General features: G+C 35.5%; 1 protein-coding gene across 1 annotated transcript; it reads left to right on the forward strand.

Annotated features, from left to right (window-relative positions):
- The first annotated feature begins 8,036 nt into the window (after nt 1-8,036).
- On the forward strand, nt 8,037-16,015 carry LOC124436567. Its single transcript, XM_046986517.1, has 8 exons — nt 8,037-8,205; nt 8,723-8,934; nt 9,058-9,250; nt 9,476-9,599; nt 9,680-9,776; nt 10,964-11,179; nt 14,604-14,722; nt 15,369-16,015. The coding sequence occupies exons 1-8, from the start codon at nt 8,186-8,188 to the stop codon at nt 15,753-15,755; spliced, it is 1,368 nt and encodes a 455-aa protein (XP_046842473.1). The 5' UTR covers nt 8,037-8,185; the 3' UTR covers nt 15,756-16,015.
- Nucleotides 16,016-16,459: the final 444 nt, after the last annotated feature.

The following is a 16,459-nucleotide window of genomic DNA, read 5'->3' on the forward strand; positions in this document are numbered from 1 at the left end:
ATCCTTTTGTATTAACTTACCTCCCCCTCCTTCCTTTGGCATGGCAACACCACCACCATCCCCCCCTCCTCGATTTTAGAAAATTTAAGTTTTGACCTACATGCGAAAAATCCTAAATCTGCGCCTAATCTGGCCATAGAACCTGATACTTTTGGAGCATGATGATGAGAGGCTAAAATGTATAGAAGAAAAAGATGATGGTAGGTTATTTGTTCCTAAAAGAAAATATATATATACAACACAAAGAAGAAGCTTGAGGATGCTGTTGTGGAAGTAGTAGGACTCATTAAAGAAACTATACGCAATGAGTTTAGCTGCTTGCGAGAAGAGATTTGAACATATTAAATAAAGATTAAAGAATGAGCATGAGATATTTCTTTTGTAATTTGGCATAATTTTTTTAGATTAAGTAATAACAAAGCGTATTTATTATTCTGCTAAATACTGATGTTTTCTACGTTCACACTCAAATGCAATGACAATAAAAATGTCAACTCAAAATCAAGCTTCAAGTAATTATTGTCGAAAAAGATGAACGCATAACATTAAATATACAATTTAAGCTGCTTCACATATTTGGGTGCAATGCCTATGCATTTCGTTTAGTCTTACAATCATAAAAAACAGAGCTGCCCGGGTCTTCCACGTGCAGTTCCGCCATCCATGTCCGCCGTCCGTCATCCGCGTCCGCCATTCGTGCCCGCTTTTAGAATGTTTGTTGTTGTATGCCTTGATCATTGATTATATAAGGAGTCGGAAAAAAAGTTCAATTGACATATCCGACAAGCGTTTCCCTTTGTTTTGCTTTTATCGGCGAGCGTTGTATGTTGTAATTGTTGAAGAAGTCAAACAGGATGAAACTTCTACGAAAGCGTCCGAATTATTTGCTCAAATTAGGAAAATCACAACGCGTGGCAAAAAAATACTTGCATTTGTTGTAGGCCTTCATTGCACTTATAGTTACAACAACTCCAATAATGCTCAGGTACTCAGGCCAGGGCACCAATGTGAACACAACATTCTGATGATGCCTGAGTCAAAGTGCACTAATGTTAACGATGACTCATGAATAACGTGTACAGAGAGGTTGTTTTCAGCACATGGTTTTAAACTTTCTTTACAATGAAAAACATGAAATTATAAATAGATGAAACTAGTGGGTACTGCATAGTGTGAGCGGCCTGCAGATTTGTGCCCGAACCAAGATATCGTATTCCGACAATCAGTCTGAACGCGCTATATGGTTAATGAAATACCTCACAAATCTTTATACCAATTTTTTAACACATCAATATTGATAACAGCTGCCTAAAATCCTTTATCAATCATAAACTTCTTATGATCTTACTTTATAACTAAAGTGCTATAAATCTGGTAACTACATAAGTAGTATTTGTGAGACAAAATAGTGCCATAGTGTAGGACTCGTCATTTGTTTCTGTCTATAGTTAAATCGAAACGTGACTAAGCTGGTTCTTTGAAAGTAGACACAATTAAGACTTTTTCAGTTTCAAAGACTCGAACAAACCACCTGCGACAAAAACTCACACTTTTACAAACATGTACAACATTCTGAATGCACCTTTAATTACTTTTTCTCGTGTTTCTCTACTCTAGATCTCTCGATCTCAATGGCGTAGAAAGTTGAGATTAGAAGGTCTTTAGCCATATTAAATGAAGTAAAAGGCTTAACCTCTCTAAAAATGAAAGCCAACCTTATTATAAATATACATTCTTATTCACTATAATCTTTCCATTACTTTCATGCTATTTACCCACTATCGAGATTGCAGGAGCTCAAAGAGCAATGAAGAAATTGACTTGAATTGCCTGGAAGAATAACTATTATTTAATATATTTAGATTTCGTAAATACTGTCAACAAGCAAAAGCTATGCTAAGATGAAGTCCCAATCATGGATATACCTTGAATTAGCACGATTAGCAACTTGAACACATCCGTCTTTGTGAGTACTTAGTAAAGCTCATAAAGTTCCTTACATCCATTCATGAGTTCCAATGATACAGCTAGTCGCATTCTTGACTCTTCAGAGAGTGAAAACGTACATTCGTGCTACCATGGAGCAAAAGCCTCTACATCGTGTTGTCATAAATCATAATACATACACACTAAACTTAGACAGATGGTCTTTGTCTTAATGACATTGCAGTAGAATATGTAGCTTGCAATGAGCAACACCAATCGATCTGGGCGTTAGAAAATTCTTTGTTTTTTTATGTAATATATATTGATTGTACTACACTTGTTTATTGCATAAATTGTATTATGCATATTGTACTGAAGTAGAACTAAAGGAGAAAATTTTCATAACTTGCTCAAAGTGTTGCGTTTGTAGTTTTTACAGGACTCTAGAATTATTGACAGCTATAGAGCCTTCTGAAGCTTAACTAATCAGGTCAGGTCAAATAATCATCGACTTCAGCTCTCTCCCTCCATATTTAAATTTGTTTCTACGCCAATGCTCAAACTTAAGAAAGGACTAAACATACGCAAATACAAATCTGATCTCAATAAACAAATCTAACATTTCAATACTATTTTCCAACTTTAAATTTCTTCTTATTCTGTCACTAGCTCCTAAAATCTGTAAATAATCAATCTTCCATCAAGTACTTTTTACCCCACTTGTGTCATATCTCTACGAAGTATATATTTCACTGTGTAAATAACATGTTCATTTGCACTGAGTTTGGCTTATAGATAAGTCGAAACATTTCTGTCATCAAAAACATAAATTGAAAAATATCGTCGTTTCTTATTGTATTGTATTGTTAACGCCTATGTGCCAACAGAAAACGGAACTCTTTCTTTTCACGACTGTTTGGTAAAACAGGACAATCAAAAACTACGAACAACAGTTTATCGCAAACCAACACACACTGACCGACTACTAGACCAATCATCTTACAATCCTACATCACACAAAGCCACGACAGTCAGAACATTAACAAGACGTGCACAAATCATATGTGATTCACCGGACGCTCTACACAACAAAAGCAACAAACTCAAACGTGTTTTTGACAAAAACAACTGTAACTTTGACTTTATCAAACGCAATACTTACAAACCCAACGAATCCAACGAAACGAACAACTCAGTGACAACAGCAACGATACCTTACATCAAAGATACGTCTGAGACTATCTCGCGTATCTTACGACCATACAACATACATGTCGCACATAAACCAATCACAACGTTACGACAAGTTCTAACAAACATAAAGGACAAAGAACAACCCAACGAACGACAAGGTGCAGTTTACAAAATAAACTGCTCCGACTGCCACCTTCCTATATCGGGGAAACTGGCAGGAGCTTAAACAAAAAACTTACCGAACACAAACGAGTTATAAAGAAACAAGACAAAACTAAACACATTGCTGAACATCACCGAATCACAAAGCACAACATTGACTGGGACTCGGCAAAATGCATTACATACAGCACTAACCATAGACGGCTTACATTTGAAAGTTGGTATACAAACTTGGAACAAGCCCCCCTGAACAGATGACAGCAATTACCGGCACCTTACAAACGACTTACTCACAATACAAACGATCAACTGAAAACATTACACTTCACACTAACCCACAATGACAATACACATTTGACATCCAAACATTTCCTATACACACAATACAATGACGTAAGAACCAGATAACAAATACGGCTAACCCAGTGAACTCTACAAGTTGTTGTAGAGTTCATTGGGCTAACCTGACGTTTACTCCTCATTTGACTCTGAAGATGACTACCGCTAAGGTCGTCGAAACGTCGGTCAACAACAACAAAAAACAGTCCCTCTCAGTACTATACCAACCTGAACGATCTACAATAAACATGTAACGATACTCCCGGGCTCAAACCATTTACTTTATATTTCATTTGCTGCTGATTTGATAATTCTTTACACACAACGGTACGCGTGCCAAAATCACAGAAAAGAACACCGCACACCTGGGTAAGGAGTATTCATAGTACTGCTGATAGAGCTGCATAAGACGTGACGCTTGCTTGTTCGAGTAATTAAGAGAACAAAAACTAATCACAAAGACGAGGAAGTTCGTTTCATTCGTTGTATTTCCTTTTGAGTCGTCAGGTGACGATAATTAAAATGTTGGAGGAGATAATCGGCTTTGCTTTATCGCTCTGTTCACTTTTTGCTGCAGATATACCAAGAGTTCATTCTAACGCAGAAACTTTAACCGAAATTACAAATAATGAATTCATTGAAATTGAAGATGATGCAGATAAAACATATATTAACAAAGAATACGACAACGATAATGATGATGATATAATCATCGAACATTTTAATCGTAACGACTCTAGCCATTACGTGACAAGTAGAGATGGTAATTATCAAAACATTAATGTTTGGAAAACATTCTTGAAATGTTTGTGGATGAATTTAAACATCATTGCAGCGTCCATAATTCCTGCTGCCTTTTTTATGACGATTGTTTACGTGTCAATGAATACAACGTACAGTTGTTTGAAATGGCAGAATCACAACAACAACTCATTACCGTTGTCTGTGAAACGTGCTCACGTCTTTGGTGGTTGCATAGAATCGTTTGTGATATATTTATGGTTTCCACTGACAATGATGATTTTATTTGGATGGAAAAAGTTTAAAGCAAAGTTTTTATCCACGATTTATATCGCTGTCATACTTAGCGAGTTCGTGGTTATATGTGATGCGATTTTACTTCAGTTTGATCTCTATGATGGATACATCTACTACAGATACCCTAGGAGTATTTTGTTCTGGGTCTCGTTATTATGCTCCACATTTGTGATACTCAACAATATTCGAAGTAATGAGCGTTTCATTTCTTATTCCAACTGTCGCATAACAGGGATTATTCTTATGGAAATCGGCTTTTGTACTTTACTTTCATATCTTTATAAGTACTTCATTATTCCACTGTTTGTGAAAGTTCGTCCCAACTTCTTACTGTTGTGTGAGCAGGTGGCGTTGAGAAAAGTTCCGAGATCGTTCATCCCGGTCGTAGTTTTATCTTGGTCACTATGATCCGAGGAGGCGTTATAATAGAACAATGCAGACAAACTTCAAAAGTATTTGGCTTTTCATTGGTCTTTCATTGTTTTCAGCAGTTTTGAACTTTCTGAAAAGGCAACCCTAGCAATTCGCTTCAAATTATGGGAACGAATAATTTCCGCTTTAAAGAATTTAGGTTGTTTTCAAACACTGCAAGTTTTACCATGGAACACAGCTCATGCAAGACGGTTAAAAGCTGACCTAGAAATTCAAGATATACTTTTGGAATACAACACACTTCTTTTGAGTCAAACTTACTTCATTTCATATCAGCTTCAAAGTTTTCACATCGCTGTTAAGCCATTGTTGTACGTGTTCATAAAAAGAATTGCAATTGGTGTTTTAATAGAGTTCATCTTTAATTGCCTGTCAAACTTTGTGCAAATGTATTATTACAACATTCCTGTTGGCCGCGTGTGGAAAATTTTTGGAAACAACATTTGTTGGCCAATATGGTTGTTGTGTTGATAATTATTGCTAATTTTAGTCCAGATTTGGAATCCGTATTTCGATCACATTTTGAAAAGTCAGGAGAGAGTTCTGTAAAGTACGCTATTAGGAACTGTTCGTTGCTTTAGTGAAGGTTTAATGTATACTCGTTCATTGTTGAAGCTTATTTTGATGATATTTTTGGTTGCACAGCTTGATCTCTTGACTTGTCGAGTAAAATCTTATATTTTACCAACGAAAACACGTGATCATAATCTGATCCTTTGATAAAGTTCGTATTTTGAGTATCATATATTTTTACATTTTGTTTTTAACTTTTTTATAACTTTCTCAAGATGACCAATCATTAAAATGTTTATCTACGTCTTTCTTTTACAAAATTTGTTATTTTGCTATTTTTCCATACCACAGCATCTACCCTCCAGCACCAAGCTTTTAGCTGACCAGGAAGACCATGTGCCACTCTGCGTTCCTATTTTTTTATTTGGGATATTCGTGCCATGTAACATCAACTTCTATATGATATTGCATAACATGAATTCGAATCAAAAATTTTAGAACATCTCCAGCTATTCAAAAAAAGAACCAGTCAGTCTTGTGAAAATTCTTTCAATTCAACAGATGCAGAATCGATTTACTAAATACACGTCGTTCATGTTTTTTTCAGTTACTTTTTTTCTAAGGATGGATTTCAAATAAATGATAGTTTCAAGTTTTAACTGAACTTCCGCTGTTGTCTAGCTTTTGGTTTTTTTGCAGTTGAATATTGTTTCACAAATATCTAATTAATGTTTTTGAAAGTGCAACATTGTGTTAAAAAATGTTTCACAAAGAGCAAATACAGTGGTGAATGGTTAAAAATAATAAGCTAGTAGTTCTTAAAAGAATTGTCAAAAACTAGAGCACTAACTCAATAGTTCTGATTAAGTAGATGGGGGTAGCCTTGTAAATATATGGTAACAAGATAATGTACATTACTGATGGTTCAATAATTGTCATAACCTTTTCTAAATTTGCTGATTGTTAAAGACAAATTCATTTACCTTCTCACAAATTTTAAAGCATGCATTTCCGTGTATTCATGCATTGCACAAAGTTTGCCATAGATATGAGTCAATTACACTAATGTTTGTGTTGCTTAGTGAAGCTTGCATTTTTATGATAATATTTATAATTAATTCACACACTACTGCACTTCAACAGCATTTTATATACATTACGCATAAATGATGGATCAAAATGCTCAGAAAATGTTATATTTTAATCTTGGCGAGCAAAAATGCCAGTCAATATTCATTGCATAAAGATTTTAATGTAGCTAACATCTTCTCAACTGCATCCCATACAGATACAGCGTTTTTTTAATACTTATTTCTCAATTTCAATTTGCTTCTGACTTGTAAAGGTGGACTTTCATTTCTCAGCCATATAAGACATATCTGTTTTTAAGAGAAATTGATATACTGAAAGTTTCCTTATGCGAACCGTTCACCACTTAGTTTGTAAGAAAGTTTAAACCCATTCGTACTGAGTAGAACATGTTTTGTGTTTTCAGATTCAGTTTATGTGAATATTTCGTCAATTAGGGGGTGTTTACATAAATCCAGAATGAGTCACAACTCGATCGGGATCTAGTTCATTCCTATTTTCATTCCGGATCGAAGTTTCATTCCGGATCGAAATTTAGTTTTAATCTCATGTAAACGCGAATTGAGTTTCATTCTGGAATGATATTGTGATTAATGACGAAGCATGCATGCGCCATGCGCAGTGTCTTGAAGATCGTAAGCAAATAAGGAGACTAAATAGGCTAAAATGAGTGCAAAGAAAAACAACAATTAGTTTCATGCAAAAGTTAAGCTGTATTAACGCAGGAACAACAGAAAAAAAGGGTTGCTATAATGTTTATATTCGCCATCTTCAAATTTTAAAATTCCAGCAAAATGTCAATTCTTGTGTTGATTTCCCATGTAAACGTGGATTGACATCACGTTTCGATTGGAATTGAAAGTCATTACGGATTCATGTGAACACACCCGTAGAGTGGATAATTTAAATTCATTTTCACTTTCACTTGAAAAAGATTTGCGGCCAAAAATTTCTTTTGAAAATTTATTCTAAATATTTAATATATAACAAAAAACCCCTACTCTAACACCATCAACGCAATTAACAAGTGGCTATCTTCAAAAAAACTTGTAACAGTTTGTGACATTATTACGTCATTTTTAAATTCTTCTTACTTCATCATTTCATTAGTAAACTGGTTAGGATACATCAAAGCGACATTGAATAATCTGTTTTCAAGCGACTAAGTCAGTTGACGAGTTTTTCTTTCACAAGCATTGCTCTCAAATGCGTTTATATGTGAGAAAAACGAATCAAATAATCATAATAACATTGATAGTATAAAATTTGCTATTACAGTATTTCGCCAAAAATATTTCAACAACTACAACGCCTTTTGAATGATGGTATGCCATCAGTGTCAAACACAAGTATATTGAACAAGAATGTAAACAACAAAAATCAGAGACAATAATTTGCCAAATCGAAAATCTTTCGTTTGTTCTTTCATTTTATTTGTGTGTACAAGAAATACATCATTTTTCCTTCTGGAAACTTTGTTTAATGAACGACAATGAACTTTAACGCTTTGAGGTAATCGTCTTAATTTTCTAAGGATGTATGAACTTAACCTAGATTACCCACTTTTTACTGTTTTGTTTCAAGAATCTGACCTACGTACTTGGTTATTTTGTAATGAATTCGATAAGACGGTTTAATGCCTTCGAAATATTCCTCAAATAAAGACTACTTCACCGTAGAATCTTTAGTGATAATACAATTTATTAAAGTGAATGGTTTGAACCCGAGTTTACCGTTAGATGTTGGTGAATGTAGATTCCTTACTCTGAGGATGACTACCGCTAAGGTTGTCGAAAGTTCATTCAACATCAACAGCAACAGTCATTATCAGGAGTCAACTCAACTTCCCGATCTATAACCACAAACATGATAGAATTTATTGTATTGAAAAGTCTCAGACTGAGAGACATTTTTAATGGTTTAAAAAATTAAAATGAAACAATCAGTACATTTAGGATTTAATTTGTCAATAAAACAAAACATAAATTCACACCTTCAAATAATATCTTTGATCTTTATGAAATTTTAGAAAAACAGTTGGAAACTTTATAGCTGGTAATGATACCTCCTCAAGCAATTCTCATCAAGACAAACCTACATCCGTACCAACACCAATTTCACACGGAGCTTATGATGAGAGAAATGCCCCACACAGCAAGCTGCCTGTTGATTCATTTTACTACCCTGGCACAAGATATTGTTATTACCTTATGGATATTGAGGTGACACGTATTGGTCATTGTAAGTACCATGTTAGCAAGTTTGTATAGATAACATGTCAACTCAACCAGCTTACCATGTAACTAACATTTAACATTTTAAATCATGTTAGTTTAACAATGTATTCATCCTTACCTTTGACAGCTGGCACAATGGGATACATCACAGGGAGCTTGCAACAAGAAAGTGACATTACCAAGTTTTATGGTGAGATATACAGACATTATGCTCATGGATGGATGTTAAATACTTTTTATGAAATCCCTGGGACAGGCAAGATTGGTTGGAGTGCTTCATCCTCTCCATTTCAGTTTGTCTATTTGAAACCAATTGCAAAGTAAGTAGCCATGACACTGAGCTGTATATAGATGAAGGCTTTATTCAGTATTTGAATATTTTAATGGCCATCGTTTGCTAAAGTCTTTGCATCATGTTGATATTTTGCACCAGGTCAAGCTTGCAGACTTACACCAATTTTCTGTTTCAACAAGTAGCTTCTCCATATGATATCTTTCAATTGTGTCTAACTGTATTTGGTTTTCCTTGTTTCCTGTCAATTCAGTGCACCAGTTTCTCACACTTGGGATTTAAAGATTGGGAAATGTTTCATGCACACTCAGATGGTGACAGGTGTTATCGGTCGACAGAATCAGAATGTTGCAAACACTACTGGAATTACTAATATGGTTAGAAACATTTGGAATATGTGACTTAGGTATAATTGAGCAACATTCAAACCAAAATCATCTCATATTTTTTCATGCAGATAACACAGTTTGCTGCAACTGGTGGCAGGATGATTGGAATTGAATTCACAGGAGAAAGAAAAAGGCAGGCTGTTGTATCAGTTGGAAAGAGTGACTGTAAGCTATTCTCTTGTTGTGTCTTTATTATTTGCTCCAATTTCTTTCATCTCCTTTTTAACAAATGATTTCGGTGACTCCATAACTTGTGCTTGACAGTTCTCCACCATCCACATAATTTCAGTCTTGTAATATGTACCATACAGGCCTTGCTGTAAGAATATTAAGCGCGAGTGATTGATCACGCAAAAATTTTTGGCACGCGCGGCGCTTAAAGTTTTTTAAATATCCTCAAAGTATATATTTTTACTTTATAGTTAATTCACCTTGGACTACATTATGTGCTTAACTATTTATTCATATAGCTTATATTTGCTATAAACCTCGCCGTTTGTTAAAAAAATTAATTTTTAAAAACGTTGCACGCGCCTATATTGTGTTGACAGATATACTGACGATCGTTTCTCTGTTGTGAAAAAATACTATGGAAAAATTCGCGCCCTTTTTAGGTCAAGGTCAAGTTCTGGCCAAAGTCGGCCAAAGATCGTATTTTCAAGTAAAGGCGCACGTGATTTTTGTATTATTGAAAAGAGAATTCCTTGCATAAGTGCACCTAAAGCTATTTCTTACTAATAGTTTTAATTTAGTTTATTTAGTTTAGTAATAATTTAGTTTTAATACATTATTTTGTCATGCAATCAAAAAACTTCACAACTATCTGCAAATGGATGTATTTCAGTAATTTGATATTTGTCACGACAGTTTTGCTCTTTTGTGGAAGGAATCGTAAAATGGCGCGCTATGTATCACCCGCTTCAGTCAACACGGGTGCGTGTGGGCGCGAGCCTCTTAACGCAAGGCCTGCCATACCTCTCCCATTCTGCGTCTTTGATACTTCTCTTAATTTATACATTGCATGTCTCACACCTGATCAACTCAGTCTTGCTATCTCCATGTTTATCCCCATTCCACGTGTTCTCTGTCTTGTTTTCGATAATCTCTGTTTCATTTTACATTTTCTCAGTTTTGCTAATTCCAATGATGATTTTGTTTTAACATATTCTTAATCTTGCTTGCACCATGTTTCCATCACTCCATATCTTCTCAGTCTTCCTATATCGTATGCTCAAACTTAGTCTTCTTAGTCTAGCACACACATCAATATCGATATGATAGATGACATCTTCTGAACATTACTGCATTTATGTCACCAGATATGTTTTCACTCTTAAACTTTCTCCTTTTAGTGATGGGTGTCGACATACTGTTTAATGTACCTAAGCATCCGAATCCAGTATTATATAGCTATCAGTGTGTGAATGTGCCAGTACGCATAATGTATCTGGGAACTGGTAAACTTGTCAAGGTTGAATGCGAGTGGATGCAGCATTTTGCACGCCATTTACAGCAAGGCTGGAAACTGGTTGATATCTTTTGGGACCAGAGCAAAAAGAGTCATGGAGGTAGAGCCATTGAACTAAAATACATCTAGAACGATAACTCCTGTAGTTTTCCCCAATGACTGGCTGAATCAAAAAAACACTTAAAATTTGTCAAACCCCTGAAATAATTTTTTGATGTTTATTTTGCTTGGCAGTAGTTAAACATGAAAATGATGATTTAGTGTCGTTTTTACACATTTTATGCATTAAAATTGCATCTAACAGAATTAGTTCATGCCGCAGCAAGATGTTTTCGAGGAGAAACATATTCAACAAAATCGAGGACGATCGATCGACAGACTAATTCAAGTCTACAAGGCAGAACTGCCATATTTGTTTATTTTGTTTCGTGAATGGTTCATGTAGTTTTAACAAAAATTTGTTTGATGACACAATTTTTCCATGATTGTTTTGGCTTACGTGATATGCATTGTTTACACAGACAAAATTTGTGATTCTTATGATTTTGCATTAATAAAGTGCTTTTAAAAACGAAGTGACACTGAGCTTTGCATGTATTTTCACAGCATGAAAATGCAATTGACAAATCACTCCATTCTTACGCAACTAATTATGCTTATGTATTTAACATGGAACTACAATATTTATGGAGGATGCCGAACTTTCAAAATCAGAAAGCAACTAATTCAAGTCTCAGCAATGCATGAATTTTTTGACATTCTATAATTTTGACTAATATTCTTCAAATTCGATTGCATTTTCAAAAACTACCGCAAGGTTTACTTTTGAAATTTTACAAATATAAAAATGCTATTTTTTGAAATTTTTTTAAAAAAGGACTGGCGCGACCTGCAAAAATGAAAAAATCTGGCTTCATTTTACTCGCCTGACCTATCGTTCCAGATGTATTTTAATTCAATGGGTAGAGCTAAGTTTTCATTATTATAACTTATCTTGAATGAACTATGTCAATCACTGATCTCGAAATAAGACTGGTTTAAGCGTCTTGCACATTACGTCACATAGCGCGAAGCTCCCTTTGCATTTTGGTCTTAGTAGCACGCACATAGATAAATAAGACTAGAGGTGGCATTGATAACGTTTTTAGGCAACGCGTGATTGGGGGGAGGAATTAAGATCCCGGATTGAAACACGAAGTAAACAAAGGATGTTTTTGCCGTCTGCTTCGATTTTGGACTCTTTTTTAACATACTGTAGTAAGTTTTATTCCTCTTTTACACGAGTATCAAGAAAATTTGTCATTTTAAAGCGTTACTAATTGTTTTTAGTGAGCTTTTCATATGTTTTTTTGAAGTCTGTTAGCAGTTGAATTAAAGACGAAAAAGGTCTTTTTATCAAGCAATGACTCACGGGCTTATAATTAACTGAATGAATATAAAAGCAACACAAATATGTTTTGCAAAATACGAGTGGCTTAAACCATCTAAAATTACGACAAAAAGGAAAGCATTGTTCAACAATTAGATTGTGATAGTATTCACTATAGTATTTACGCATATGTACAAAAAAGCGAAAAAATCTTAGTTTTCCACTATAGCTTAACATCCGGGAATCGATTTTGCCCCCCCAAAAATCGCGTACCATATTTTGAACTATAGATTATATTACGAGTGATTACGATGCCACCTGTAATCTTATTTATAATCTCTATGGTCACGCACTTGAAAACATTGCAATATGGCTAGTAGCGAAAGATAGTTTACCACTGTTCTTAGTCACGTTTCTGAGTCAAAAGAAGTACGACTGAAGGCCCAAGTTCTTTTGAGAACTCTTTCCTGGGTCTTCAGGAGACTTCTAACTTACAAAGTCGCGGCGAATCTACGCTAGACGACGTATCGTCAACTAAACGAAAAGGAAGTGCTGGTGGACTTATATGTTGTGTACCTGGTTGCTTTTGAAACAACAAAAGAAACCCGGAGCTTTCTTTTTACAATTTTCCTGGAGGTAAAAGTAAGGAGTCTCTAGATCTTCGAAAGAAATGCATCAATCTTTTTCTTGCAAGGATTTTATTCCAACGACCGGGCATTGTGCTTTTGTGCACTTTCAGCTTTCAGCTGCTGATTTCCCAACCTCAATTTCTTATTTAGTGGTAAAAGTTCAGACATTTTATCGTTCAAAGTAGCGAGCTCTTTCGTTCTTTCGGCGGCATCAACAATGGAGTCATCAGCTTGTTGAGTAGTTTGGTTGGTGTGGTGTCATTGTCTATTTCAGTTTAAGAAAACAATCTGCTTGGTTTCAAGCGTTTCGTAATTCCAGCAAAAGGCGTCCTAATTCTTGCTTTTGCAGTTGGACGAGGTTTAGTTTGAGAAGGTTTTGTGGCTTACGAAAAAACAGTTGGCAATCATTTAAATACGTCTAAAGTCCACCTGAGAAGTGTAGAGAACACACTCTGTGGCCGGTCGTTGGATCTAAATCATTGCGAGAAATAATTTGAAGTATTTCTTTCGAAGATCTAGAGACTCCTTACTTTGACCTCCAGGAAAGTTGTAAAAAGAAAGCTTCGGGTTTCTTTTGTTGTTTCAAAAGCAACCAGGTACACAGCATATAAGTCCACCAGCATTCCCTTTTCGTTTAGTTGACGATACGTCGTCTAGCGTAGATTCGCCGCGATATTCTGAACTAGAAGTCTCCTGAAGACCCAGGAAAGAGTTGTCAAAAGAGCTATGGCCTTCAATCGTACTTCTTGACTCAGAAACGTGACTAAGAACAGCAGTAAACTCTCTTTCGCTAGGTGGCCATATTGTAATGTTTTCATGTGCGTGACTACTAAGACCAAAATGCTACGTGCGCCTCTCCCATAAGACGTATTATTACATGGCAAGCGTCACTTCCGGATAAATGATGCGCTTTGATTGGCTCAGAAACATTTTTGCCCGTCTATTATTTTCCCATAATCGCCCAAGATCCAAAACGCGTAATTTTACAGTCAAATGTAAGCAAACTTCGTAAAGCAAATAGCAAAACGCAAAATAAACGAAACAAAAAACCATTTACGAATGTGATTCAAAGGAAAAACACTTGGAAAACAGTTAAACTATCTAGACAATACAATTTCAAACGAGTTTATTTCTTATGGACGAAAACTAAAAAAGTGAAAATCAACCCATAAAAACAGCAAGGACGAGAAAGAAAGCAAGCTTCGTTTCAGGTCAAATAATGCCGTATAATAATTAAGCGACGATAACGTTGCTTTCTCGGTCTTTACTGAGAAATATGAGACATCTGTCTTTTTGTACAAATCTCGCCCCACAGCCTTGGTCCGTACAAAGCCACCTCGGTCCATTATTTCTCCGTAAAGACCTCGCGCTCGGTCATTAAGGGCTTAATAATGCAGGTTGTCTATTAATACGTACAAGTTGCTCAATGCACTATCTGGTATGGTCTGGTATCTTCCGCAGGATTATCTCTCTCAGAATAATGCTATGGGTTATGGCTGCTGATTGTCTGAACATTCTTTTTATAGATCTGAGTTTATCTGGAGATCATAACTCCATATGGTTCTTTGAAAAGGAGACAAGCAAGTTAAAAAACAACACTCCTACCTGGGAGGGAACCATTGTTGAATTCAAACATACTGTGAAGGTGATATTATTGATGATTCAAATAAAAAATTTTTTCTTTCATGTTTTCTGTGTTCAAGCATGTTCTCTGTGACAAGATTTCGTTGACAATCTTTTCTTTGACATGATTTTTGACAAGTTTTTCTAGACAGGCTTTTCTGTGATAAGTTTTTTCTTGACAAGTTATTTTGCGACAAGTTTTTCTGGACATATTTTTCTACGAAACTTTTTTCTTTGATGATTTTTCAGTGACAAGTTTTTCTTAACAGGCTTTTCCTGACAAATTTCTATTGTCTTGTTCAAAATCAAGCACGTTGAAGTTATACATATGCTGAAGTTAAATTCAATATGGACACACTGGGACGCCAGAACGTCGATAATTGGGAGTGAGTGAATATTCATATAATCTTAGTCACAGCTCGTAAAAAACTATTGATTTCAAAATAAAGGAATCAGGGAAAATATGCGTGCATCAATATTTGCTCTCTCCTAATTCTCGACGTTCTGGCTTCCCTGCACATACATTCGTTTGTCTGTAATTAACCTTTATTGGTCCACAAAACAACAACTACCGGACAACAAATGTGCCTTATTTTTTGTTTAAACTACTGTAACCAAGTACGATTTTCTGTGCTTGTTTGCAGTTGTAAAATGCGTTTTATTACTAGATTGGTTTTGGATCAACGAAACCCAAAAGTGATTGGACACCAATGTTCGCAGAGATGGGCAATAGAGGCTGGGAACTAGCCTGTATGTTGGAGTCACCAGAGATCGTCACTATAGGCCTGGGGACAATCACATATAAAGTATATTTCTTCTTTCAACGTCTTATTTTTCTACCACCACCAGGGGGGTACCCCTCACAAGCATATCCGCAGACATATCCACCTGGACATTTTCCTCCCTCTCAAGGATACCCAGCTCAATATGGCTACAACCAACCTCCGCCACCATATGCACCTCAGGCTACAGCTCCTCCACCTCCGGCATCAGGACCAGCACGTCCACCACCACCTCAAAATTTGGTTCCTCCAGGTGTACCTCATAAGAAATAGGACATCGAATGATTGACTTATATTTAATAGTAAAAAGATAGTAAATGTAGCTCTAAAATTACTTATACTGTATCATAATTAATCGTATTGTTTATATATATATAATTAACAACAATTAACGATCTTAAGGCGCTGCTGCACTCATTATCAGACTGCTGAACTCATTTTTTCCTCGTTTAAACATCATCTACTATTATGTAAACACGTAAAGCTTAAAAGACGTCACCAACCACTTACAATTCATAGATTTAAAAAACATACTCGTGTCTAAATTTTCATCGGTCAAACATCGCTTACTAGTTTGTTTGACTTTAAAAGTGATTGTGATTGAACACATTTGATAAAACAACAATACAACGCGTGTTGATCTCTTCTCGAAATCACGTAAAGGTCTCTTTGGTTTGCATAAGCACGTGCAAACACAACAAAAATCTTTTACTAAGTTGTATTAAAATTAAAGCACACTTTGCCTACCTCAACGACGAACAAATAGTACGGAAAATGTTATGCCTATATACAAGCCAAAGTTTGGAATTCTTTGCCAAATAAAAATGAAGAAAGTTATTTAATTAAGGCTTGGCAAAACAAAATCGCTTCCTATACTTTTGGACCAAGGTCAAGATATCGTGAAAGCCGCCCTTTCTTGCAACCAATCAGATTGCAGCAAATCAAAATTATCACTAGACATGCATGAATAAAATTTA

Source organism: Xenia sp. Carnegie-2017, unplaced genomic scaffold, assembly GCF_021976095.1.
Source record: "Xenia sp. Carnegie-2017 unplaced genomic scaffold, XeniaSp_v1 HiC_scaffold_16, whole genome shotgun sequence".
Lineage (NCBI taxonomy): Eukaryota > Metazoa > Cnidaria > Anthozoa > Malacalcyonacea > Xeniidae > Xenia > Xenia sp. Carnegie-2017.